This window comes from Scyliorhinus torazame, chromosome 14, assembly GCF_047496885.1.
Source record: "Scyliorhinus torazame isolate Kashiwa2021f chromosome 14, sScyTor2.1, whole genome shotgun sequence".
Lineage (NCBI taxonomy): Eukaryota > Metazoa > Chordata > Chondrichthyes > Carcharhiniformes > Scyliorhinidae > Scyliorhinus > Scyliorhinus torazame.
Genome location: NC_092720.1, coordinates 222,820,337 through 222,844,583, shown reverse-complemented (window position 1 = coordinate 222,844,583; position 24,247 = coordinate 222,820,337). Strand labels below are relative to the sequence as shown.

Here is a 24,247-nt window from a genome sequence, read left to right as displayed (position 1 = left end):
CTCCCAGTGTCTGCGTGGGTTTCGCCCCACAACCCAAAGATGTGCAGGGTAGGTGGATTGGCCACGCTAAATTGCCCCTTAATTGGAAATATGATTTGGGTACTCTAAATTTTTTTAAAAATAAAGTGTGTCTAATCATACTATGATTTTCTAAGTGCATTAAGATTTATTTTTAATCCGTGCGACAGATGGAAGTGTTGCTGGCTCGCCCGCCATTTATTGCCCATCCCTAGTTGCTGCCCTCGAGATGGTCGTGGTAAGCTGCCTTCTTGAACCGCTGCAATCCCGGAGGTGTAGGTGCACCTGCATAGCTGCTAGGGAGGGAATCACAGGATTCTGACCCAGCAACAGTGAAGGAACGGCCGATATACTTCCATGTCGGTGCGTGGCTTGGAGGGTAACTCGGCCTGCGAGGTAGCAGAGGTGACATGTCTGGAAGGTGCTGTCAAAGGGGCTTTGGTGAGCTACTCCAGTGCAGCCTGCAGAGGAGGCGCACACTGGCCACTGACAGTTTACTGCCAAGCATCGTCACCATCAACTGGTGCAATTGCCATGGCAATGCCTCCACCAATCAGAGTCTACCAGGCAACCAATCGACACTCTCTTCTCACACAGTATAAATTTGATTTCTTCGCATTGGGAATGTCCCGAGTACAGGGTGCAAAGCTTCAACAAAATAAAAGAAGTCTCTCTTCTCAGCAAACCCAAGTACTGTGCTACCAAACCACTATTTGGATAAAGGTTTATTTTAGCTACTCTCCTCCTTTCTAAACTCTCGACAATCGATTTTTAATATCCCGGGGCAGTTTGCCCAGAATTCACTTTCTCCCCCATTTTAAACCTTTGGCTTATCATTTCCTAGCTTTAATAACTCCCCCAATCCCAAAGTTCACTGCAATTCATCACAACACTTTAATCCTGACCTTTTAAACTAATACTACCCATAACTTCCAGAGTAAGTAACCAATGGCTCACTCTCGCTGAGCTTCTGATTTTTAATGGAATGTATTTTTGTTGAAGAGAAAAGCCTGGCCCCTGACTCATCTGCAGTCAGCACCTGGCTTTTCGCTCTCCCTTCAGAGTTTGACTTGGGTTGGGGTACAAGGCGACACCCATGCACTTTCCAGGTAGCCAGCAAACAGAGGCAAGACAGCAGCAAAGTAACGGTAATAAAAGCTGCTCACATCACATCCAAACACGGAAATGGGCAAGATTGAATCATAGAATTTACAGTGTAGAAGGAGGCCATTCGGCCCATCGAGTCGGCACCGGCTCTTGGAAAGAGCACCCTACTTGAGCCCACACCTCCACCCTATCCCCGTAACCCTATCTAACCCAAGGGCAATTTAGCGTGGCCATTCCACCTAACCTGCACATCTTTGGGCTGCAGGAGGAAACCGGAGCAGCCGGAGGAAACCCACGCAGACACGGGGAGGACGTGCAGACTCCACACAGGCAGTGACCCAAGCGGGAATCGAACCTGGGACCATAGTGCTGTGAAGCCATAGTGCTAACCACTACGCTACCGTGCTGCGCCAAAGGTAGGGCGAGTCGCCCACTGCTGGGAGGTAAATTCTCTGCAAGAGTGGCTTAAAACATTTCTCATGTTAACTTCCCCCGCCATTGGAATCGGGGGCGATTGTAGCGACCATCACACCCCCTCCCCGCCCGCAAACCTGGGAGCTAACACAGCACAGTGAATGGAATCGGAAGCCTTCTCCTGCTTCCGAAAGCAGCACTTTCACACAAAGTCATCTCCACAGAACCTTGGCGAACAACGTGGCCTTTGACATGAAGACACATCTCTGGGTGATCCACATGGGAGAATGCGAGGAATGGCGGAACGGTGGGAGGTGCCGGATGATCAGGTTATCAGCAGGCTTTCAAAAGCAGGGCGAGACAACACCTGGACTTCAAATTCTCGTCCGCGTGGCCCCTCTCGGCCTTCGTGCTTCTGCCACTACCTCCTCCAAACCTACGACCGAGATACCCGTGTGCCTCCAACCATCACCCCTCGTGGGCTCCCATTTCCCACCCTGTCAAAAGGCACCAGGTATAAACACAAGTTGCCCTGCTATTTTGATTGATCCAGTGCTGGGTGTCAGGCCGGTGGGCAGGAAACAAGTGCGTGTAACTGGGAAAACAATCCAACAAGCTATCTCTCGCTACATTTCAAAAGAGACGCAATTTTGCAATATTTTGACATGGTATGGTGTTTGCAAATGCAAGTATGATCGCCGTCTGCCATTTCCAGAATTGTACATGATCACTGTCTGCGGATAGAGTAACAGCAAATGATGGCCCCCTTGGGGTTATGCACTGACTGTCTTGCAATGCAAGCTCTTGACCCTGTTTGAACCTGTACCGAGATTCACTAGAAAGTGGCAGTGAGAAAATGTGAGCTCTCTGCCCAGCTCTGGGTTGAAATCAGTAAAAATTATGTTCGAAAAAAGGGACAGAGAACATACCAAGGAAATAAAAGGCAATAATATTCTTCACAAATCAGAACGCAGATAAAGGAATGGACTTGGAAAGTCGGATTGAAAAGTAGGGAAGTCGCGCTAAACCTGTATCGACCTCGGTTCGACCACAGACCATGAGGCATGTCAACATTCAAATTAGGAGGATGAGGCCACTCGGCCCCTCGAGCCTGCTCCGCCATTCAATAAGGTCACTGGTGATTTGATTGTCACCTCGACCCCACATTCCTGCTGACCCCCCGATGACCTTTCACCCCCTTGTTAATCAGGAATCTATCCAGCTCTGCCGTAAAGATATTCCAAGATTCTGCTTGCACTGCCCCTTGAGGAAGAGAGTTCCACCGAGAGGAAATAATTCTCCTCATCTCCATCTTAAATGGGCGACCCCTGTTAAACAGTGACCCCCTCGTTCTAGATTCTCCCACAAGAGGAATCGTCCTCTCCACACCCACCCCGTCAGCACCCCCTCAGGGTCTTAAAGGTTCCGATCAAGTCGCCTCTCTCTCTTCTAAACTCCAATGGATACAAACCGAACCTCTCCAACCTTTCCTCATCAGACAACCCGCCCAATCCTGGTGTTAGTCTGGTGAACCTTCTCTGAACTGCTTCGAACTCATCGACATCTTTCCTGAAATAAGGAGACCAATACTGCGCACTATGCCCCAGATGTGGTCTCACCATAGAACATAACAGTGCAATACAGGCCCTTCGGCCCGCGATGTTGTGCCGACCTGTAAAACCACTCTAAAGCCCATCTACACTATTCCCTTATCGTCCATATGTCTATCCAATGACCATTTCAATGCCCTTAGTGTTGGCAAGTCCACTACTGTTGCAGGCAGGGCATTCCACACCCTTACTACTCTGAGTAAAGAACTTACCTCTGACATCTGTCCTATATCTATCTCCCCTCAATTTAAAGCTATGTCCCCTCATGCTAGACATCACCACCCGAGGAAAAAGGCTCTCACTGTCCACCCTATCCAATCCTCTGATCATCTTGTATGCCTCAATTAAGTCACCTCTTAACCTTCTTCTCTCTAACGAGAACAGCCTCAAGTCCCTCAGCCTTTCCTCACTTCCCTCCCTACCAGGCAACATCCTGGTAAATCTCCTCTGCACCGTTTCCAATGCTTCCACATCCTTCCTATAATGAGGTGACCAGAACTGCACGCAATACTCCAAATGCGGCCGCACCAGAGTTTTGTACAGCTGCAACATGACCTCATGGCTCCAAAACTCAATCCCTCTACCAATAAAAGCTAACACACCGTACGCCTTCTTAACAACCCTCGCAACCTGGGCGGCAACTTTCAGGGATCTATGTACATGGACACCGAGATCTCTCTGCTCATCCACACTGCCAAGAATCTTACCATTAGCCCAGTACTCTGTCTTCCTGTTATTCCTTCCAAAATGAATCACCTCACTTTTCTGCATTAAACTCCATTTGCCACCTCTCAGCCCAGCGCTGCAGATTATCAATGTCCCTCTGTGACTTGTAACATCCTTCCGCACTGTCCACAACTCCACCAACTTTAGTGTCATCTGCAAATTTCCTCACCCATCCTTCTACGCCCTCCTCCAGGTCATTTATAAAAATGACAAACAGCAATGGCCCCAAAACAGATCCTTGTGGTACACCACTAGTAACTGGACTCCAGTCTGAACATTTCCCATCAACAACCACCCTTTGTCTTCTTCCAGCTAGCCAATTTCTGATCCAAACTGCTAAATCACCCTGAATCCCAAGCCTCCATATTTTCTGCAGTAGCCTACCGTGGGGAACCTTATCAAACGCTTTACTGAAATCCATATACACCACATCAACTGCTTTACCCTCATCCACCTGTTTGGTCACCTTCTCAAAGAACTCAATAAGGTTTGTGAGGCACGACCTACCCTTTACAAAACCGTGGAATGTCCTGTACAACTGAAGCATAACCTCCCTACTTTTGCGATCAATTTCTCACACAATAAACATTTTATTAGCTTCCCCAATCACTTGCTGTACCTCTATACCAGCCTCTGAGGGGGGCAGAGAAGATTTACAAGGATGAGACCAGAAATGTGTGGGTATACATGTTAATGTTGTAAACGCTGTGACAATTGAGCACATGCTCTACTTGTGGTTACGTGCAGCTGATATTCAAGGGTGAAAGGTTAAGGAACAAACATCTATAAGGACCAACTCCCCCAGTGTGGAGGGGTCTGGACTTGTTCTGCTGAACTTACTTTGTCAACTGGCCATGCTAAGATTGCCCCTTAGTATTCAGGGCGAGCAGGTTAGGTGGATTGGCCGTGCTAAAATTGCCCCTCAAGTGTCCGGGATGAGCAGGCTAGGTGGGGTTACAGGGCTAGGTAGGGTGTTCTTTCAGAGGGTAGTTGCAGATTCAATGGGCCGAATGGCCTCCTTCTGCACTGCACTCTCTAGTCACTTATGGCTGCCAGGCACAAAGGGATCTTCTCAGCTCCACTCAGTTCGTCAGCTCAGCGGTGCTGTAAAGCAATGTGCTCATGACTGGCATTAGAAACACAAAGTAAGGAACTGGAGGGGGCTAGTGGGGGGGGGGGAAGAGAGAACACCGGGTACCGCTGTATGCAGACGACCTGTTACTGTACTTTTCCGGGTATAAGCTCAACATGGGGAAGAGTGAGCTCTTCGTGATACACCCAGGGGACCAGGGAAGGGGGATAGACGAGCTTCTACTGAAGAGGGCGGAAAGGAGTTTTCGGTACCTAGGGATCCAGGTGGCCAGGAGCTGGGGGGCCCTGCACAAGCTCAACTTGACGAGGCTGGTGGAGCAGATGGAGGAGGAGTTTAAAAGGTGGGATATGCTGCCACTCTCCCTGGCGGGTAGGGTACAGTCGGTGAAGATGACGGTGCTCCCGAGGTTCCTTTTTATATTCCAGTGCCTCCCAATCCTGATCCCGAAGGCCTTTTTTAAGCCGATCAGCAGGAGCATCATGGGGTTTGTATGGGCGAAAAAGACCCAGAGGGTGAGAAGGGTGTTTCTGGAACGGAGCAGGGACAGAGGGGGGCTAGGGTTGCCTAATCTGTGTGAGTACTACTGGGCTGCCAATGTGGCGATGATACGCAAGTGGGTAATGGAGGGGGAGGGGGGGCGGCGTGGAAGAGGCTGAAGATGGCGTCCTGCGTGGGCACGAGCCTGAGAGCGCTGGTGACGGCATCACTGACGCTCCCGCCGACAAGGTACACCACGAGTCCAGTGGTGGCAGCGACCCTCAAAATTTGGGGGCAGTGGAGACGCCACAGGGGGGAGGCAGAGGCTTCGGTGTGGTCCCCGATCCGAGAGAACCATCGGTTTGTCCCGGGGAGGATGGATGGGGGGTTCCTGAGCTGGCACAGTGCAGGTATTAGAAGGATGGGGGACCAGTTTATAGATCGGACATGTGCGAGCCTTGGGGCATTGGAGGAAAAATTCGGGCTCCCCCCTGGAAATGCCTTCAGGTACATGCAGGTAAGGGCGTTTCCACTGCTTCCAGCACTCAGGATCCAGGATATGGTACTCTCGGGGGTGTGGGTTGGAGAAGGCAAGGTCTCGGCGATCTACCAGGAGATGGAGGAGGCCTCGGTGGAGGAGCTGAAAGGTAAATGGGAGAAGGAGCTGGGGGAGGAGATAGATGAGGGTACTCTAAGTGGGCAGACACCCTGGGTAGGGTAAATTCTTCCTCCTCTTGCGCCAGGCTTAGCCTGATACAATTTAAGGTTCTGCACAGGGCGCACATGACTGGGGCAAGGCTGAGTCGGTTTTTTGGAGTAGAGGACAGGTGTGTGAGGTGTTCAGGGAGCCCAGCAAATCACGGCCACATGTTCTGCGCGTGCCCAGCGCTGGATGGGTTCTGGAGGGGCGTTGCGAGGACGGTGTCTAAGGTGGTAAACACCCGGGTTAAGCCGAGTTGGGGGCTCGCACTATTTGGGGTATCGGACGAGCCAGGAGTGCAGGAGGCGAAAGAGGCCGGTATTCTGGCCTTTGCGTCCCTGGTAGCCCGGGGGAGGATTCTGCTGCAGTGGAACGATGCGAGGCCCCCCAAGCGTGGAATCCTGGATCAACGACATGGCAGGGTTCATTAAATTGGAGGGGGCAAAATTTGCCTTAAGAGGATTTGTCCAAAGGTTCTTGAGGCGGTGGCAACCGTTCCTAGACTTTCTAGCGGAGCGTTAGGAGATGGACAGCAGCAGCAGCAACCCGGGGGTGGGGGGGTACTTTGTGTTTACTACGGTGTTTATTATCGTTTAATGGGGGGCTTGTATATTGGGGGAATACGTGACATAGCTATAAGATGTTTATTTATGTGTTCTTTGTTTTTTTTCTTATTTCTGTAAAGGGGGGGTTGTTGAAAACATGTAAAAATTTTAATTAAAATATTTTTTTAAAAAAGAAACACAAAGTAGCAGGAGTAGGCCATTCGGCCCGTCGAGCCTGCTCCACCATTCAATACGACTGTGGCTGCTCCTCTATCTCGTCAAAATGTGAGAGAATTCCACAGCTTCACCACCTTCTTCAGTGAAGATTTTCCTTCTCATCTCAGTTCTGTGACAAGCTACCGCATGCTTCACTCGGTCTTAGGTTGTCGTTTAAGGTTCAATCTCCCGGGATCCAGGGCCAGACAGCCAATTTGGTACAAAACTGGCTTGGGACCGAAGCCAAAGGGAGGTTGTGGAGGGTTGTTTTTCAGACTGGAGGCCTGTGACCAGCGGTGTGGCTCAGGGATCGGTGCTGGGTCCACTGTTATCTGTGATGTATATTAATAATTTGGATGAGAATGTAGGAGGCATGGTCAGTTTGCAGATGACACCAAGATTGGTGGCACAGTGAAGAAGGTTTGCAACAGGATTGCAACAGGATCCTGACCAATTGGGCCAGTGGGCCGACGAATGGCAGATGGAGTTTAATTTGGATAAATGTGAGGTGATGCAGTTTGGGAGATCAAATCGGGGCAGGACCTACTCAGTTAATGGTAGGGAGTTGGGGAGAGGTACAGAACAAAGATCCCAGGGGTACAGGTTCATAGCTCCTTGAAGGTGGAGTCGCAGGTGGACAGGGTGGTGAAGAAGGCATTCAGCAGGCGAGGTTTCATTGAACAGAATATTGAATACAGGAGTTGGAACGTCTTGTTGAAGTTGTACAAGACACTACTGAGGCCACACTTGGAACACTGTGTACAGTTCTGGTCACCCTATTATAGGAAGGATATTGTTAAACCAGAAAGAGTGCAGAAGAGATTTACGAGGATGCTCCCGGGACTTGATGGTCTGAGTTATAAGGAGAGGCTGGGACTTTTTTTCCCTGGTGCGGAGGAGGCTTAGGGGTGATCTTATAGAGGTCTATAAAATAATGAGGAGCATCGATAAGGTAGATAGTCGCCATCTTTTCCCAAAGATAGAGGAGTCTAGAACTAGAGGGCGTAGGTTTAAGGTGAGAGGGGAGAGATACAAGAGAGACCAGAGGGGCAATTGTTTCACACAGAGGGTGGTGAGTGTCTGGAACGGGCTGCCAGGGGCAGTAGTAGAGGCGGGTACAATTGTGTCCTTTAAAAAGCATTTAGACAGTTACATGGGAAAGATGGGTAGAGTTATGGGCCAAATGCGGACAAGTGGGACTAGCTCAGTGGTAAAAACTGGGCAGCATGGACAAGCTGGGCCGAAGGGCCTGTTTCCATGCTGTAAACCTCAGTCCTAAATGGCCTAGCCCATATCCTGAGATTGTGACCACTTATTCTAGACCCCCCCCCCCCCCCCCCCCCCCCGGCCCCCACAGCCAGAGGGAATACCATCCCTGTATCTAGTCTGTCCGCCCTGTCTGAATTTTATACGTTCAACGAGATCCCCGCTCATTCTTCTAAACTCCAGTGAATACGGGCCCAGTCGACCCAATCTCTCCTCAAACAGCAATCCTGCCTTCACAGGAATCAGTCTGGTGAATCTTCACTGCACTCCCTCTTATGACAAGTATATCCCCTTCTTGGATAAGGAGACCAAAACTGCTCAGAATACCCCAGATGTGGTCTCACCCAGACCCTGTACAGATGCAGTAAGACATCCTTGCTCCTGTACTCAAATCCTCTTGCAATGAATTTCATACAATTTACAGTGCAGAAGGAGGCCATTCGGCCCATCGAGTCTGCACCGGCTCTTGGAAAGAGCACCCTACCCAAGGTCAACACCGCCACCCTATCCCCATAGCCCAGTAACCCCCCCCCCCAACACTAAGGGCAATTTTGGACACTAAGGGCAATTTATCATGGCCAATCCACCTAACCAGCACATCTTTGGACTGTGGGAGGAAACCGGAGTACCCGGAGGAAACCCACGCACATACGGGGGAGAACGTGCAGACTCCGCACAGACAGTGACCCAAGCTGGGAACCGAACCTGGGACCCTGGAGCTGTGAAGCAATTGTGCTATCCACAATGCTACTGTGCTGCCCTAAAGGCCAACATACCATTGGCGTTCCAAACTGCTTGCTGTACCTGCGTGCTTGCTTTCAGTGACTGGTGTGCTGGGACACCCAGGTCCCTCTGTACATCAACTTTTCCCAATCTTTCATTTAAATAATACTCTGCCATTCTGTTTCTTCGTCCAAAGTGAACAACCACACATTGATCCATGTTATACTGCATCTACCTTGTATTTGCCCACTCATTCAACATGTCTCAATCACCTTGAAGCCTCTTAATATCCTCCTCGGCACTCGCCTTCCCACCAGGTTGTCTCATCAGTTGTATCACAAGTTTGAGTTACATTCAGAATATTTACAATTCCCCGCCAACGTTCCCATGCAGACGAACATGTGGACTTCTGCGGCTGCCTCGACAATAACTGGCTGAGCTCAGGTACCGCGGGGAAGAGGTAAAGCTCTTGGGTAGCAAGTTAGCCACAGCCCTCTTTCAGAAACTCACCTCGCAGAAGAACTCGTTGCCCCGCAGGCCACAGAACCAGGAAATCCACGACACTTCCTCTGAGCTGCTCATCTTTGTATCCTCTGAAAGAGGGAGAAGGAGAGTGATGAATGAGTGAAAAGGAAGATCAAAGCCCCTCATTGTCACCGGGGAAGGGGGGGGGGGGGTGGCCACAACAGCCTGACTCTGTTCCTAAATTTAACCTTAGTGCCAGGAGATTCCAGTCACCCTCAGCACTCGACATCTTGGCCTCAAACTGCACCTCGTTCTATATTCTCCCCTCTTGCCTCGAGTAGCCCTTCTGCACACGTCAGCCAATACGCTGAATCATCTACTCGCCCGCGAAAGGCATCACCGCTGTGCCCAATCGTGCTCTCATCCCCATGTACATTCCTTCACTCTTTCTCTCGCCCGTTGAAGGATCAATGGAGTGGGTAAGAGCATGAACGGGAGGGGTGACTTATCCCGGGAGTGCTGCAAGTATATTACACTGCCACTCCTGCTTCCTGCTGCTCGACGCACCCCCCCCCCCCCCCACCCGCTAACTCCACAAGACATAGTAGCAGAATTAGGACACTCGGCCAATCGAGTCTGCTCCGCCATTCAATCATGGCTGATGTTTTTCTCATCCCCAGTCTCCTGCCTTCTCCCCATCACCGTAAACATTCACTCCCTCCACCCTCCGATGGACAGTGTCAGCCGTGTGCACCATCGACAAGATTCACTGCGGGAACTCACCGAGGTTCCTCAGGCAGCACCTTCCAGACCCACGGCCACCACCATCTAGAAGGACAAGAGCAGCAGATACCTGGGATCACCCCCCACCTGGAGGTTCCCCTCCAAGTCACTCCCCATCCCGACTGGGAAATATATCGGCCGTTCCTTCAGTGTCGCCGGCTCCAAATCCCGGAGCTCCCTCCCTAACAGCACGGTGGGTGTACCTACACCTCAGAAATTCGAACGAGTAAGCAATTTGATGCTTCGAGCCTACTCCCGCTATTCACTATGCCCAGAGCTGATCCTCAATCGGAATGCCATGTTCCCGCTCTCGCCCCTGGACGCCATTGAAATCGAAAAAATTCTCTTTCTCCTACTCGAGTACAGTCCGTAACTTGGCCGCCACAGCCTTCAGAGTAGAGAATTCCACAGGTTCAACACCCTCCCGAGTGAAGACTTTTCTCCTCAACCTCTGTTCTAAACGGTCTGTCCCAGCTGCTGCAGTTGAAGGTGGCGAGGGCTCATCACCACCTTCCCAACGGGAAATAAATGCTGTGCCCAGCAACACCCACAGCCCGTAAATGAATTTGATAAAAAACGAGCAATGGCTGCCCCACGCGAAAGGAGATCCTGAAAAATAGCACATGAATCACATCTCTATCCGTTCTGTCACCACCACAACCGCTTTTCCTTTTTACACAAATGCACTAAATAGCATTGGTAGGTTCTGCCACAGTACACCAGAATTATTAAGATTGCAATTGGATCAGGGCGTGTTCTTTGATAACGGGATGACGCTAGACGTGGGAAGCATACCATGATTCGAGACGATCGCTCCACAGAGGGGCAAGGAAGTGGTTCAAGCATCACTATTTATTGCTACGAATTTCTTCCCGATCCTTCCAGACATTAAAGAGATCACCAGGGAAGCGGAGGGAAGAGCAGAAATTCTCCACAGCGAGAAGGAAGTGCAGAATCAAACCGTGTGGAAGGTCGCAGGTTTGGCTGATTAAAAGCAAGGGACAGTGTGTCGAAGGCCCCCCAATTAGTGCCCCGTGTTAACCACTCCGCTCTTATCACAATAACTGAACTCACCACCGCACATCCTCTTTCTGCAGGGAGGATGGGCAGCAAACCTTGGGGGGTGGGGGAGAAATGCCCGCAAACTTACTGCCCAACTGGCGCCGCCAACATGCCTTTGATCAGCTGACAGGAACCATGCCTGCAGTGGGTGAAGATGGAGAAGTCAGTTTTCCCTCCGCACCTCAAAGACATTCCGCGCACCCCCACCCCCTCTCTCGCCTCTCTCCTCCGAGCCAATCACAGGCCCTCGGGCAGAAAGGACACCAGGTTTCGTGACTGAGACACACAAGCGGCAGAGAACTATTTTACAAGCTGGTAACCAGAGGTCACAGATTTATGATTAATGCCCGGGTCGCACCCGCGCTTCCAGGCCATTAGGTCGAGGGTCCAAGTCTCACCCTGGGAGACTTGAGCAAACATCGATGCTCCCCGAGCAGTATGGAGGGAGGGGAGCGCCGCACTCCCCCTCCTCAGAAGCACTATCGGCTGGGCAAGACGTGAATCCGAGGACATGGCTTCACGCCCCCGGGTGTCAAAGATTTTGCGGCCCTATTTTCCGCTGACGCCATGCATGCGCAGTTGTACTGTTTTATTCCGTGACGTCATTGCGAGAGGCAGGGTGTGCAGTGACCAGGAGCAGAGGTGCTGATCAAACAGTTGTTAAGTACGGCGGTTAACGGAGCCTCATCCTTTCAGCGGGCTTGGGGAGGGAAGGAATGGGAGGCTTATGATCAGCCCAGTGCTGGCTCCAAACATTGGCATCCCATCTTTGCAGCTAAGGGGCCTGTTCCGATTGGATCATATTCGGATCCTGAAACCGTCCAGCCAGTTTCAGCCCCATGACAGGCAAGCATTCGAGGCGCTGCCTCCTCACACTTTCTGAATCTCTCGCTCCAAGGCATGAAACCGAGCCCGTCTCCGGGAAGCAGCCCCAGAGCTGCAAACGTGGGATACGGAGGTTGCAATCCAGGATAAACTCCAACTGGCACACACTCTCTCCCGCAAGTGAAGCTTACGTGCACAGATAAGTAACGGTGGCCATCTTGTGTTTCAAAATGGAGGTGGTGAGCTACACCTGGCCTCCTGGGCAACAGCAGCGCACAAACAACAATATTGATATTAACGGCACATCACCAAAATATATTGTGCGGCCCTTATTGCATTGCTATCTGTGGGACCTTGCTCAATGCAAATTGGTTACGTTTTTACATTCCTGTCAATTGACACCCCCTCTCCTGCCACATCCCTCCACAGTATTTCAAAACATAATTAATTAATTAGAGCTTTGGGATGTCCTCACGATGCCAACGGCGCTGGACGCGCACACGCCTTGCAATTTATCAGACTCTCAGAGGACAACACGAACCCGGCCTATTGCGCCTGCTCGGCCATTCAATACGATCGATCGTAGGCTGCGGATTGTAACCTCAACCCCACATCCCAGCCGATACCGTCCTCCCTCTGCCTGAAAAATATTCCAGACCCTGCCTCCACCGCTCTCTGGGGAAGAGAGAGTTTCAGAGACTCTCAACCAACAGGAAAAACATGTCTTCCCTGTGAAACAGGAGACTCCTTATTTTTAAACTTATGTCCCTTTGTTCTGGTCTCTCTCACAAGAGGAAACATCCTCTCAGCATCCATTGTCACGTCGCCTCAGGATCTAATGTTTCAATAAGATACATACACAGATACATAGAAGATACGACAGGAGGCCTTTTGGCCCTTCGAGCCTGCTCTGCCATTTATCACGATCATGGCTGATCATCCAACTCAATAGCCTAATCCTGCTTTCTCCCCCTAGCCTTTGATCCCATTCTCCCCAAGTGCTATATCCAGCCGCCTCGTGAATATGAAAGATCCTCCCTCAGTCCTCAACTCCCAAGGGTACAGGTCTAGCCTGTCCAACCTTTCCTCATAAGGTAATCCCTCTCCCATCCCAGGTTTCAGTGGGGTGAACCTCTTCTGAACTGTTTCCAATGCATTGATATCCTAAATAAGGAGACCAAAACTGCACACACATGTTGGGTGCGTTCGAACCAAATTGGAAGAGTCCCGTGACAAGCGCACTTAGCCGAGCGATCAATGAATTTTGACCAGAGGCAGAGAAACTGCTCATTCGCCCACAACTAACTCATCAAAGGGGCAACTCTTTGGAAAGTTATAATACATTTCTTGGCCCGCAATTCAGGCTGCTGTTTAAACTCCGGTCTGCAAACCTCAAATGCAGGGCTCGCACTGCCCAACTGCCTGCATCAACTCTGAACCTCAAGAGGCTGTTCCTCTGGGAGATACCTGGCATCTACTGTCGAGCAGGCCCAGTGTCTGCATTGCCAACCTCACTTCGCTGCATCCGCAACAAATTGAAAGGAGTTCGGCAAATGGTGCTTCAGCTGGCTGAACTTGCCTGAACTTTAACACCTCCATGAAGTAGCCTCTCACTGACCTGCTTGTGTTTAAAGTTGTGACTAACCCCTGCGTTTGAATGTATGAATAAATTAAACCTTGCCTTAACCTTAAAAGAGCATTTGCTGCCAGTCACTTCACCGAACAAAACAAAGGCAGAAAATGCTGAGAGAGATCGAGATGGAGAGAGAGCTGGAGAGAGAGATCGAGAAAGAGATCGCGAGAGAGAGATAGAAAGATCGCGTGAGAGAGAGAGAGAGAGAGAGAGAGAGAGAGAGAGAGAGAGAGAGAGAGAGAGAGAGTCAAAGCTGGGTCAAACAAAGCGTTTGGGGAAAACGCCACCGCTTATTTCAAAATTAAAATGCCTCTGCTTACGGACAGTGAGCGAGAAAATGTAGCAGTTTTCCCCCACTGCTGTCCGTAACAACCTCCATACTCCACTTCTTGCTACTCCCCGCACAGCACGGGTAATAATCCAGAGTTCACAACTTGCACGGTCCTGCTCTTTGTGAAAATCTCACTGCGGGCCCAGGGAACCACAGCTCTCCCCTTGGAGAGCTGACTGGTGGGGATTTAACCTCAGGGTCACCACACCTCAGGCGAGGGGGGTGGTTGAGAAGACAAATGCTGTATGAGTTAATGAAAGGCCTTCATTTACCTCCCCCGGTACGGCAATCGAGCCAGCGGTGTTGGCATCGCTCCTGCAGTCGAGACAACTGAGCTAACCGCCCCTCGGTCGTTAGTTCCTAGTTCTGGCTACTCAGTATACAATAACTACAAGACAGTGGGAAGTCAAATAAACTCTGCGGCAAATTAAGGCAGCCCCTTAAAGGGATAGGGCCAGAAATAAAACACAAATTCCAAATGAAACTTGAAATCGTTAAATCAAACTGTGAGGGCACCCACTGTGCCCAGCTGGTGACCAGTAAGTACAGTAAGTATGAATCGCAAAGTCAGAAAATATCCCAAACTATCCACATATGTGCTGGGTACAAATTTGCTGCATATGTAACGGAATACAAGTGATTGATTCCATGTTAAAAACCTACTCTGCTTTTCAGTGGAAGCTGTGGGTGTGAACTGCCCATCTTGCAGAAAAGAGTTATTTACAGCCCGGTGTCTAGGCATGGTTTGTTGACGCTTATACAGCAGAGGGACAATGTCCTCAGCACAGTTAACAAGTCCCATGCAGATAGGGCCAGACGAGGTCACCGGCTGGCCACAGTGAGGTCACAGTGCTGGGCGAGGTCACCGGCTGGCCAGTGAGGTCGCAGGGGCAGGCGAGGTCACCGGCTGGCCAGTGAGGTCACAGTGCTGGGCGAGGTCACGGGGGAGGGTGAGGTCACCGGCTGGCCACAGTGAGGTCACAGGGCCAGACGAGGTCACTGGCTAGGCACAGCGAGGTCACAGGGCCAAGCGAGGTCAAAGGGCCAGGCGAAGTCATCGCTGACCACAGTGATATCACAGGGCCATGCGAGGTCACCGATTGGCCAGTTAAGTCACAGGGGCAGGCGAGGTCACCAGCTGGGCACTGAGGGTGCCTTATTGACCCCCTTAATCACATTTTGATTTAACGTTTTTAAGTTTAATTTGGGATTTGATTTTTGTTTCAGGCCCTATCCCTTTAAGGGGCTGCCTTAATTTGCCTCGGTCTTTATTTGACTTGTCACCAAATTGGAGTATTAACAGTTCGCCATCACAGCGTGGGATTCATCACAAATCAATCCAATATTCTCCCACATTATCCAGCTGTACTCCACAGCTAGTGGATCCAGAGACAAAATTAATAGGACGGGTGGAGGGGAACATCTGGGAAACCCACCGAAACAGTGCCATGCCGTTCAGTTGGGGCACACCCCTTCACACAAAGGGTGGTAAAAGTGTGGACTTCTCGCCCATAAATAAGTGTTGGCTCAATTAACCTTTTGGAATTAGAGATTGAAAGACTTTTCAGCAGAAGAGTCGTATGGACTCGTTAACTCGTTTCATCATTAACTCGAGTTTCTCGCTCTACAGACGCTGCCAGACCTGCTGCGTTTTTCCAGCATTTTCTGTTTTTATGTCAGATTTCCAGTAGTTTGCTTTGATTGAAGGGAATTTGTTCGTTCGGGCAGAATTTGGATCCAAGACAGGACGAAGATGGTCCACATCAGCCGTGATCGCCTTGTCTCGTGTTGCAGGCTCAAAGGGCTGGGGGGTAATTAAGATGCCCTTGTATTGCAACAAGAGCTACACCAGCCAATATGCTTCATGCGAGGTAGATGATCCACCACAGTCTCCCCCAGATGTCCTCAGCCACCCAGTCTTCAGCCAATTCGATTCACTCCAAATGTTATCAAGAAACGGCTGAAGGCACTGGATACTGCAAAGGCGATGGGCTTTGCCAAATTTCTGGAATAATACTGAAGACGTGTGTTCCAGAACCTGCCGCGTCCCTAACCAAGCTGTTCCAGTACAGCTACAACATGTGGAAAATTGCCCAGGTATGCCCTGCACACAAAAAGGAGGGCAAATCCAACCTGGCAATTACCGCCCTGACAGTCTCCTCTCAATCATCAGTAAGGTAGGGCAGCACGGTGACACAGTGGGTTAGCACTGCTGCCTCAAGGCACCAAGGACCTGGGTTCGAATCCCGGCCCTGGGTCACTGTCCTTTTGGAGTTTTCACATTCTCCCGCTGGGTCTCACCCCCTCAACACAAAGATTGGCCACGCAAAATTGCCCTTTAATTGTAAGGAAAGAATTGGGTACCGTAAAAAAAAGTCAAAATCATCAGTAAAGTGACAGAAGGGGTCAACAACAAGCAATATCAAGTGGCATTTTCTCAGCAATACCCAGCTCACGGATGATACTGTGGCTACAAGAGCCTGGCGGTTAGCACTGCTGCCTCACAGCCCTCGGGTTCAATTCTGGCCTTGGGTGACTATCTGTGTGTGGTTTGTACGTTCTCCCCGTGGGTTTCCTCCGGGTGCTCTGGTTTCCTCCCACAGTCCAAAGATGTACAGGTTAGGTGGATTGGCCGTGATCAGCGTGTGGGGTTACAGGGATAAGACGGGGACGTGAACCTCGGTCGGGTGCTCTTTCGGAGGGACGGCAGCTGATTGGTCTCCTGCTGTAGGGACTCGATGGAGCAGGTCAGAAGCTGGGAACCCTGCAGTGAGTAACTCGCCTCCTGACCCCCCCCCACAGCCTGTCCACCATCTACCAGGCACAAGTCAGGAGTGTGATGGAAAACTCTCCACTTGCCTGGATGAGCTCAGCTCCAACACTCAGGAAGCTCCACACCATCCCGGACAAAGCAGCCCCGCTTGATTGGCACCCCATCCACAAACATTCACCCCCTCCACCACTGACACACAGTAGCAGCCTTCTGTACCATCTACATGATAATAACCTTTGTATTAATAATCTGACAATCTTTATAACTGTCATAAGTAGGCTTACATTAACACTGCTATGAAGTTACTGTGAAAATCCCCTAGTCGCCACATTCCGGCGCCTGTTCAGGTACACAGAGGGAGAATTCAGAATGTACAATTCACCCAACAAGCACGTCTTTCGGAATTCGTGGGAGGAAACCGGAGCACCCGGAGGAAACCCACGCAGACACGGGGAGAAAGTGCAGACTCCACACAGACAGTGACCCAGCGGGGAATCGAACCTGGGACCCTGGAGCTGTGAATCCACCGTGCTAACCACTGTGCTACCATGCCGGCCAGAGCAGCGTTGGTGGTTCAGCGGTCGAATTCCCGCCTGCCACGTGGGATGCCTGGGTTCGATTCCCGGCCAATGCAAGGCCACCCGGTGTTTCATTGTTAGGGGCTGGTTCAGCACAGTGGACTAAATAGCTGGCTTGTAATGCAGAACAAGACCAGCAGCGCGGGTTCAATTCCCGTACCGGCCTCCCCGAACAGGTGCCGGAATGTGGCGACTAGGGGCTTTTCACAGTGACTTCATTGAAGCCTACTTGTGACAATAAGCGATTATGTATTATTATGCGCTGCAGGAACTCACCGAGGTTCCTCAGGCAGCACCTTCCAAACCCACGGCCACCACCATCTAGAAGGACAAGAGCAGCAGATACCTGGGATCACCCCCCACCTGGAGGTTCCCCTCCAAGTGACTCCCCATCCCGACTGGGAAATATATCGGCCGTTCCTTCAGTGTCGCCGGGCCCAAATCCTGGAGCTCCCTCCCTAACAGCACGGTGGGTGTACCTACACCTCCGGGACTGCAGCGGCTTCAAGACGGCAGCTCAGCACCACCTTGTCAAGGGGCAATTAGGGATGGACAATAAATGGTGGCCTTTCCAACTTCGCCCATATCTCGGAAATGAATAAAAAAAACAAGGTAATGCAATGTTGGATTTATTATCCTTAATTCACCACCTTTAATTGCTCTCGGTACTCCCACCGTTAAGGAAGGACCTGTAACCACAGTGGTTGGCACTGCTCCGTCACAGCGCCATGGACCCAGATTTCCGTGCGGAGTCTGCACGTTCTCCCCGTGTCTGCATGGATTTCCTCCGGGTTCTCCGGTTTCCTCCCACAGTCCAAAGATGTGCGGGTTAGGTGGATTGGCCATGATCTGGTGTGAGGTTACAAGGATGCTGGGCTAGGTGGGGTGCTCTTTCAGAGGGTTGTTGCAGACCTGATGGGCCAAATGGCCTCCTTCCGCACTGCAGGCATTCTATGGATTCTGGGAATCTGAAATGCTAAACGTGTTGGCAGCCTCCAAGACAAATCTCTCTCCACTAACTATGTATTTCTCTGTAGTCGTATCTCAGTTCCCACCCCCCTCCCCTTAAAACTAAACCATTTATTTGAGGCTGCATCTCCTTAAAAGAGTAATCCAGTTCGCCCCACTCGCTGTGGTTACAGCAAAGTGGTCACTCAGACTCTCATGTCCCCACCGACTCTCTGAAAGAGAAATCCAGATCGGCCCACGTTCCCCCATGGCCCAGCCATCATTTTTCCCATTCAAGTCATTGTCGAACTCACTTTGGAAAGTCCCAAGTTGAATCAGTTTCCAATGTCCTTTCAGACACTGTGTTCCAGATCCTAACCTTTCGCTGCGTTAAATCAAAGGTTTTCCACGTGTGCCTTGGCCTAGTTTGTCAATCAGTGTCCATTGGTACGTGACTCTGTCAACGTGAATTTCATCGAGGCACCTCACGCTCATCCTCTCCATCAGCCCCACTTTCTGTTCCCTCATCCTCGTCAACCCAATTATTGTCCAGCTAACTACCCCTTCCTGGGCTCTGTCGCATTAGCCGATATCCTCAACGCTTCCTCTCCTGGGTATTCTTTCCCCACCGCACTTCAAATCGACCATCTTCACCGCTCCCCAAAAATCAGCTCTTGCAAACCTCCTGCTCCCCCACCCCCCACCCATTTCCCCCAAATACTGACAGATTCCCCACATCTCTAACCCCCCCCCCCTTACCTTTCCGAGTGCAGGAACATTCCCCCCCATCTCTAACCGCCCAATGCACACCAAGTTGTAGCGGAGTTCACACTTGTCTGCGTTAAATTTAATCCACGTGACGGCTCATTTTACCAGTCCACATCCTCGTGACGTCTGCCACAATTACATCGTGACACATTTCCGAATGCCATGTAGCTGCAAACTTAGAATAATAATAATCTTTATTTGTGTCACAAGTAGGCTTACATTAACACTGCAATGAAGTTACTGTGACAATCCCCTCATCGCCACATTCCGGCGCCTGTTCGGGTACACAGAGGGAGAATTCAGAATGTCCAATTCACCTAACAGCACGTCTTTCGGGACTTGTGGGAGGAAACCGGAGCACCCGGAGGAAACCCACGTAGACACGGGGAGAACGTGCAGACTCCGCACAGTGACCCAAGCCGGGCATCGAACCTGGGACCCTGGAGCTGTGAAACAATAGTGCTAACCACTGTGCTACCGTGCTACCCACTTGGAAATGAAGTCTGGCCAGGTTGCTGATATATCTCTAAAAGAGCAGTGGTCCTATCACTGGGAAACAACTGTACACCACCCTGTCTGAAAATCCATTCACCGCTTTGTTCTCTCCTCAACCGATTTGGTGTCCATTTGGCCGTCCCTTCAACCCCACGGGCTTCAATCTTGCGAGCAAGTAAACCTTGTGGTACTTTATCAAACACCTTGAGAAAGAAAGCTCTTTCCCCACACCAACCGCCCTCTCCTGGTTATTTCTCAATGAAAAGGACTGCAAATTTTGCAATCCTGTTCCACTAGCACCGACTTCCAAGAATTGGAGCCTCCGCAAATACCTCTTTCACAACCTGGGCAGTCTCTTATTCAGACAGGGTGACTTTACTTTGGAGGACTATCGACATTTTTAATCGATTCTTTTCAAAGTTGGCACAATGGAACAGTACCTTTATTTCATTTTTTGTTAAATGAAAGCCTCCTCCTCCCACTTTTCTTTGACGGTTAGTGTTAAATCCCTGTCAATAATACACCTTCACCAAGCGAGAGAGCGCTGCGCAGCTTTGAAGTAATGAGTATTAACTAAAAACTAGTTATTAACAACTGATTGAAGGCGGGCGGATCATCACGTACATCGAGCTGCTAGTTTACCTTGCAGGAAGTGGCTTGCAAACCTCGAGGGCCTTTGCGAGTTAACACAGCTCATTCCATTCTCCCCCCCCCCCCCCCCGCAAATAACGTAGTCAGCCACAAAGGAAGGTTTAACCCAGGTGCTTACCGGAGTGTCAGCAAACACTGGGGAATGTATTTTCTTAAAAATTAAACCTGCCCTCATCCTCCTTTAGAACAGTACAGCACAGTCCAGGCCCTAAGCACAGTACAGGCCCTTCGGCCCACGATGTTGTGCCGACCATTTATCCTAATCGAAGATCAACCTAACCTCCGCTCCTTCAATTTACTGCTGTCCATGTGCCTGTCCAAGAGTCGCTTAAATGTCCCGAATGACTCTGACTCCACCACCTCTGCTGGCAGTGCATTCCACACACCCACCACTCTGTGTAAAGAACCTCTGACATCTCCCCTATACCTTCCTCCAATCACCTTAAAATTATGTCCCCTCGTGACAGCCATTTCCGCCCTGGGGAAAAGTCTCTGGCTATCCACGCCTCTCATCACCTTGTACACCTCTATCAAGTCACCTCTCTGCCTTCTTCACTCCAGTGAGAAAAGCCCTAGCTCCCTCAACCTTTCTTCATAAGACATGCCCTCCAGTCCAGGCAGCATCCAGGTAAATCTCCTCTACACCCTCTTCCTATAATGAGGTGCCCAGAACCACTTGTTAAAACTCTGGTGCTGTCGTGCTTTGAAAGGTCGCCATCTTACAGCCGTGGCTCGTGGGCAGAGCTCCCTCACCTCAGAGGTCAGGCAGTCATGGGTTCAAACCCCCCCACCACCGCACACAATCCGAGGACCCGGCACAAATACTCGAGGCCGACACTCCAGGAGAGTGCTGAGGAGGCTGCTGGAGGTGTCACTTGTTGGATGAGGGGCTCAACCGAGGATATAAACATGACGCCGCTTTCCAACAGGAGCCCATTCGGCCCCTCGAGTCTGCTCCAACATTCAATAAGATCATGGCTAATTTGATTGTGGCTTCAACTCCAATTCCTAGCCACATCTCTATACGCCCCCCCCCCCCCCGCCCCGCCACCCCCCCGCCCCGCCCCACCACCCACAACTCGACACCTCTGTCAATTGAAAATATATCCAACGTCGCCTTAAATATATTCAATGACCCAGAATCAACGACTAAAGAAAAAAATTAATTCTGATTCAGTACAAGTCCCTCTCAGAGGGGATAAAACATTCTCTCAGCATTCACCCTGTCAAATCCCAAGGTCACCTCTCATCATTCCAAACTTCAACGGATACAGGCCCAGCCGGTCCAAACTTTCCTCGTGAACTAATCCCCCACCCTGGGAAATCAGGCGAGTGAGGTTCTCGCGCAATTATATCCTTTAACCGGGGGCCGGTTTAGCTCAGTTGGCTGGACAGCTGGTTCGCGATGCAGAGCGAGGCCAAAGTGAGTTCAATTCCCGTACCAGCTGAGGTTATTCATGACGGCCCGGCCTTCTCAGCCTTGTCCCTCGTCTGAGGTGTGGTGCTCCTCGGGTTAAATCACCACTCTCCCCCACCTCAAAAGAGGAAAGCAGCCTGTGGTCATCTGGGACCACGGTGACTTTACTTTAAAGTCCAAAACTGTACACAGTACACCAGGTATGCTAAGTTTAGTCCTGTGCAGCTGCAGCAACACCACACCGAGATATTCCAATCCCCCTTGCAACTTCAAAATGCTCGAGTTCATCCCAGGGTCCTGACCAATAATCCCTCAACCAATATCAATACAAGTCTGTTTTTGTTTTAAGAAAACAAAAAAGAGTTGATTCGGAACTATGAAAATTATTAGCCAGCCAAAAGAGACTCGTGAAAGCCACATTCAAAAGTTACAAAAGCATGTCATCAAGAATACAGCACCATAATAATAATCTTTATTGGTGCCACAAGTAAGCTTACATTAACACTGCAATGAAGTTACTGTGACAATCCCCTCATCGCCACATTCCGGCGCCTGTTCAGGTACACAGAGGGAGAATTCAGAATGTCCAATTCACCTAACAGCACGTCTTTCGGGACTTGTGGGAGGAAACCGGAGCACCCGGAGGCAACCCACGCAGACACGGGGAGAACGTGCAGACTCCGCACAGTGACCCAAGCCGGGCATCGAACCTGGGACCCCGGAGCTGTGAAACAATAGTGCTAACCACTGTGCTACCGTGCCACCCACTTGGAAATGAAGTCTGGCCAGGTTGCTGATATATCTCTAAAAGAGCAGTGGTCCTATCACTGGGAAACAACTGTACACCACCCTGTCTGAAAATCCATTCACCGCTTTGTTCTCTCCTCAACCGATTTGGTGTCCATTTGGCCGTCCCTTCAACCCCACGGGCTTCAATCTTGCGAGCAAGTAAACCTTGTGGTACTTTATCAAACACCTTGAGAAAGAAAGCTCTTTCCCCACACCAACCGCCCTCTCCTGGTTATTTCTCAATGAAAATGACTGCAAATTTTGCAATCCTGTTCCTCTAGCACCGACCTCCAAGAATTGGAGCCTCCGCAAATACCTCTTTCACAACCTGGGAAGTCCACAGACAGTGACCCAAGCCAGGAAGCGAACCTGGGACGCTGGAGTTGTGAAGCAACTGTGCTAACCATGCACATTCTCAGCGTGTGGGGACAGGACTGCGCTCTCTGGGCTGGGAGGTCAAGGGTGAACACAGGCATCCGGCCCAAGCTTCACCAATTAAAACCAATACTTGCACGGTGATTAGCATTGCTGCCTCGCAGCTCCAGGGTCCCTGGTTCGATTCCCGGCTTGCGTCACTGACTGTGCGGAGTCTGCACGTTCTCCCCGTGTCTGCATGGGTTTCCTCCGGGTGCTCCGGTTCCCTCCCACAGTCCAAAGATGTGCAGGTTCAGTGGATTGGCCATGATCAAGGTGCAGGGTTACAGAGACAGGACTGGGGAGTGGGCCGAGGTAGGGCACTCTTTCAGAATGACCTCCCTCTGCACTGTAGGGATTCTGTGATTTCACCGTACCAATACTCAAGATTGGTAAGCAAAGGCTCTGTGACAGGTTCATCTCCACGTCGTATTGGTTGGATGATCAATCCTAAACCCGGCTTTATGTTCTTCCAACTCGCCTGGTTTAAGACCACAAGAAATAGGCACAGGCATAGGCTGTTCAGCCCCTCTATCCTGCTCCACCGTTCAACAGAATCAAAGCTGATTCTAATGAACTAGATTACCAAGTTAATCACTGGGCTGGTGTTGGGAGGGGGGGGGGGGGTCACTTTGTTCTGAATTTGCATCATTCGATTTGCCATCTTCAAGGTGCTGTGACCCCCCCCACCAATCAAATTTCCATCTCTCATTCCCGAATGCCGGGATTATATAAAACAAAATGACCAAGATAAGGGTACAGAATTGTTACAGCACAAAAGGAGGCCATTTGGTCCATCGAGTCCGCACAAGCTCTCTCTGAATGAGCATTCCACCAACTGCCATTCTCCCCGTAACCCTGAAAATTAACAATCACCCAATTCCCTCTTGAATGCCTCAGAAATTCTCAGTAAGTCACGTAGGGACTAAAATACACAGTGCACGCGCGTTCAGGAACACAGCGATAGCTAAGAGACCCCGACATCCAACAGTTAAACATTCCTTTGTGATTCCAACAACAAAACAAAGACAACTGCAGAGCAAGAAAGACAATCTCCGAATTACCCCACGCACGACTAAAGCAAACAGGCAGCAGTGAAAAGTAACACTTGTGGCTCACAGAAATTAAATCATTTAGGGCAGCACGGTGGCACAGTGGGTTAGCCCTGCTGCCTCACGGCGCCAAAGTCCCAGGTTCGATCCCGGCTCTGGGTCACTCCCAGTGTCTGCGCGGGTTTCGCCCCCACAACCCAAAGATGTGCAGGGTAGGTGGATTGGCTGCACTAAATTGCCCCTGCATTGGAAAAAATTAATTGGGTACTCTAAATTTATTCTTAAAAAAGGAGTGTGATGGAAAACTCTCCACTTGCCTGGATGAGTGTGGGGCGGGGGGGAAGAAATTGAGTCTTTTCGATCCACAG

At 50.5% G+C, this 24,247-nt stretch overlaps 1 protein-coding gene and 1 non-coding gene across 8 annotated transcripts in view; one reads left to right on the top strand and one right to left on the bottom strand.

The window, feature by feature from the left end:
* Positions 1–24,247, bottom strand: part of csnk2b (casein kinase 2, beta polypeptide) — a 74,498-nt gene that overhangs the window by 49,104 nt on the left and 1,147 nt on the right. For 3 of the 7 annotated variants that reach the window (XM_072475767.1, XM_072475770.1, XM_072475765.1), the window contains exon 2: positions 9,406–9,488. In XM_072475767.1, coding sequence (XP_072331868.1) covers positions 9,406–9,477 — 72 coding nt within the window. In that variant the 5' untranslated portion in view covers positions 9,478–9,488. Of the gene's footprint in view, positions 1–9,405; positions 9,489–11,217; positions 11,345–14,657; positions 14,724–24,247 lie in introns of those variants that run through there. The other 4 variants (XM_072475766.1, XM_072475768.1, XM_072475763.1 and 1 more) reach the window with 4 other exon arrangements.
* On the top strand, positions 17,331–17,401 carry trnag-gcc (transfer RNA glycine (anticodon GCC)). Its single transcript has one exon. It is a non-coding gene; the product is annotated as a tRNA-Gly (tRNA).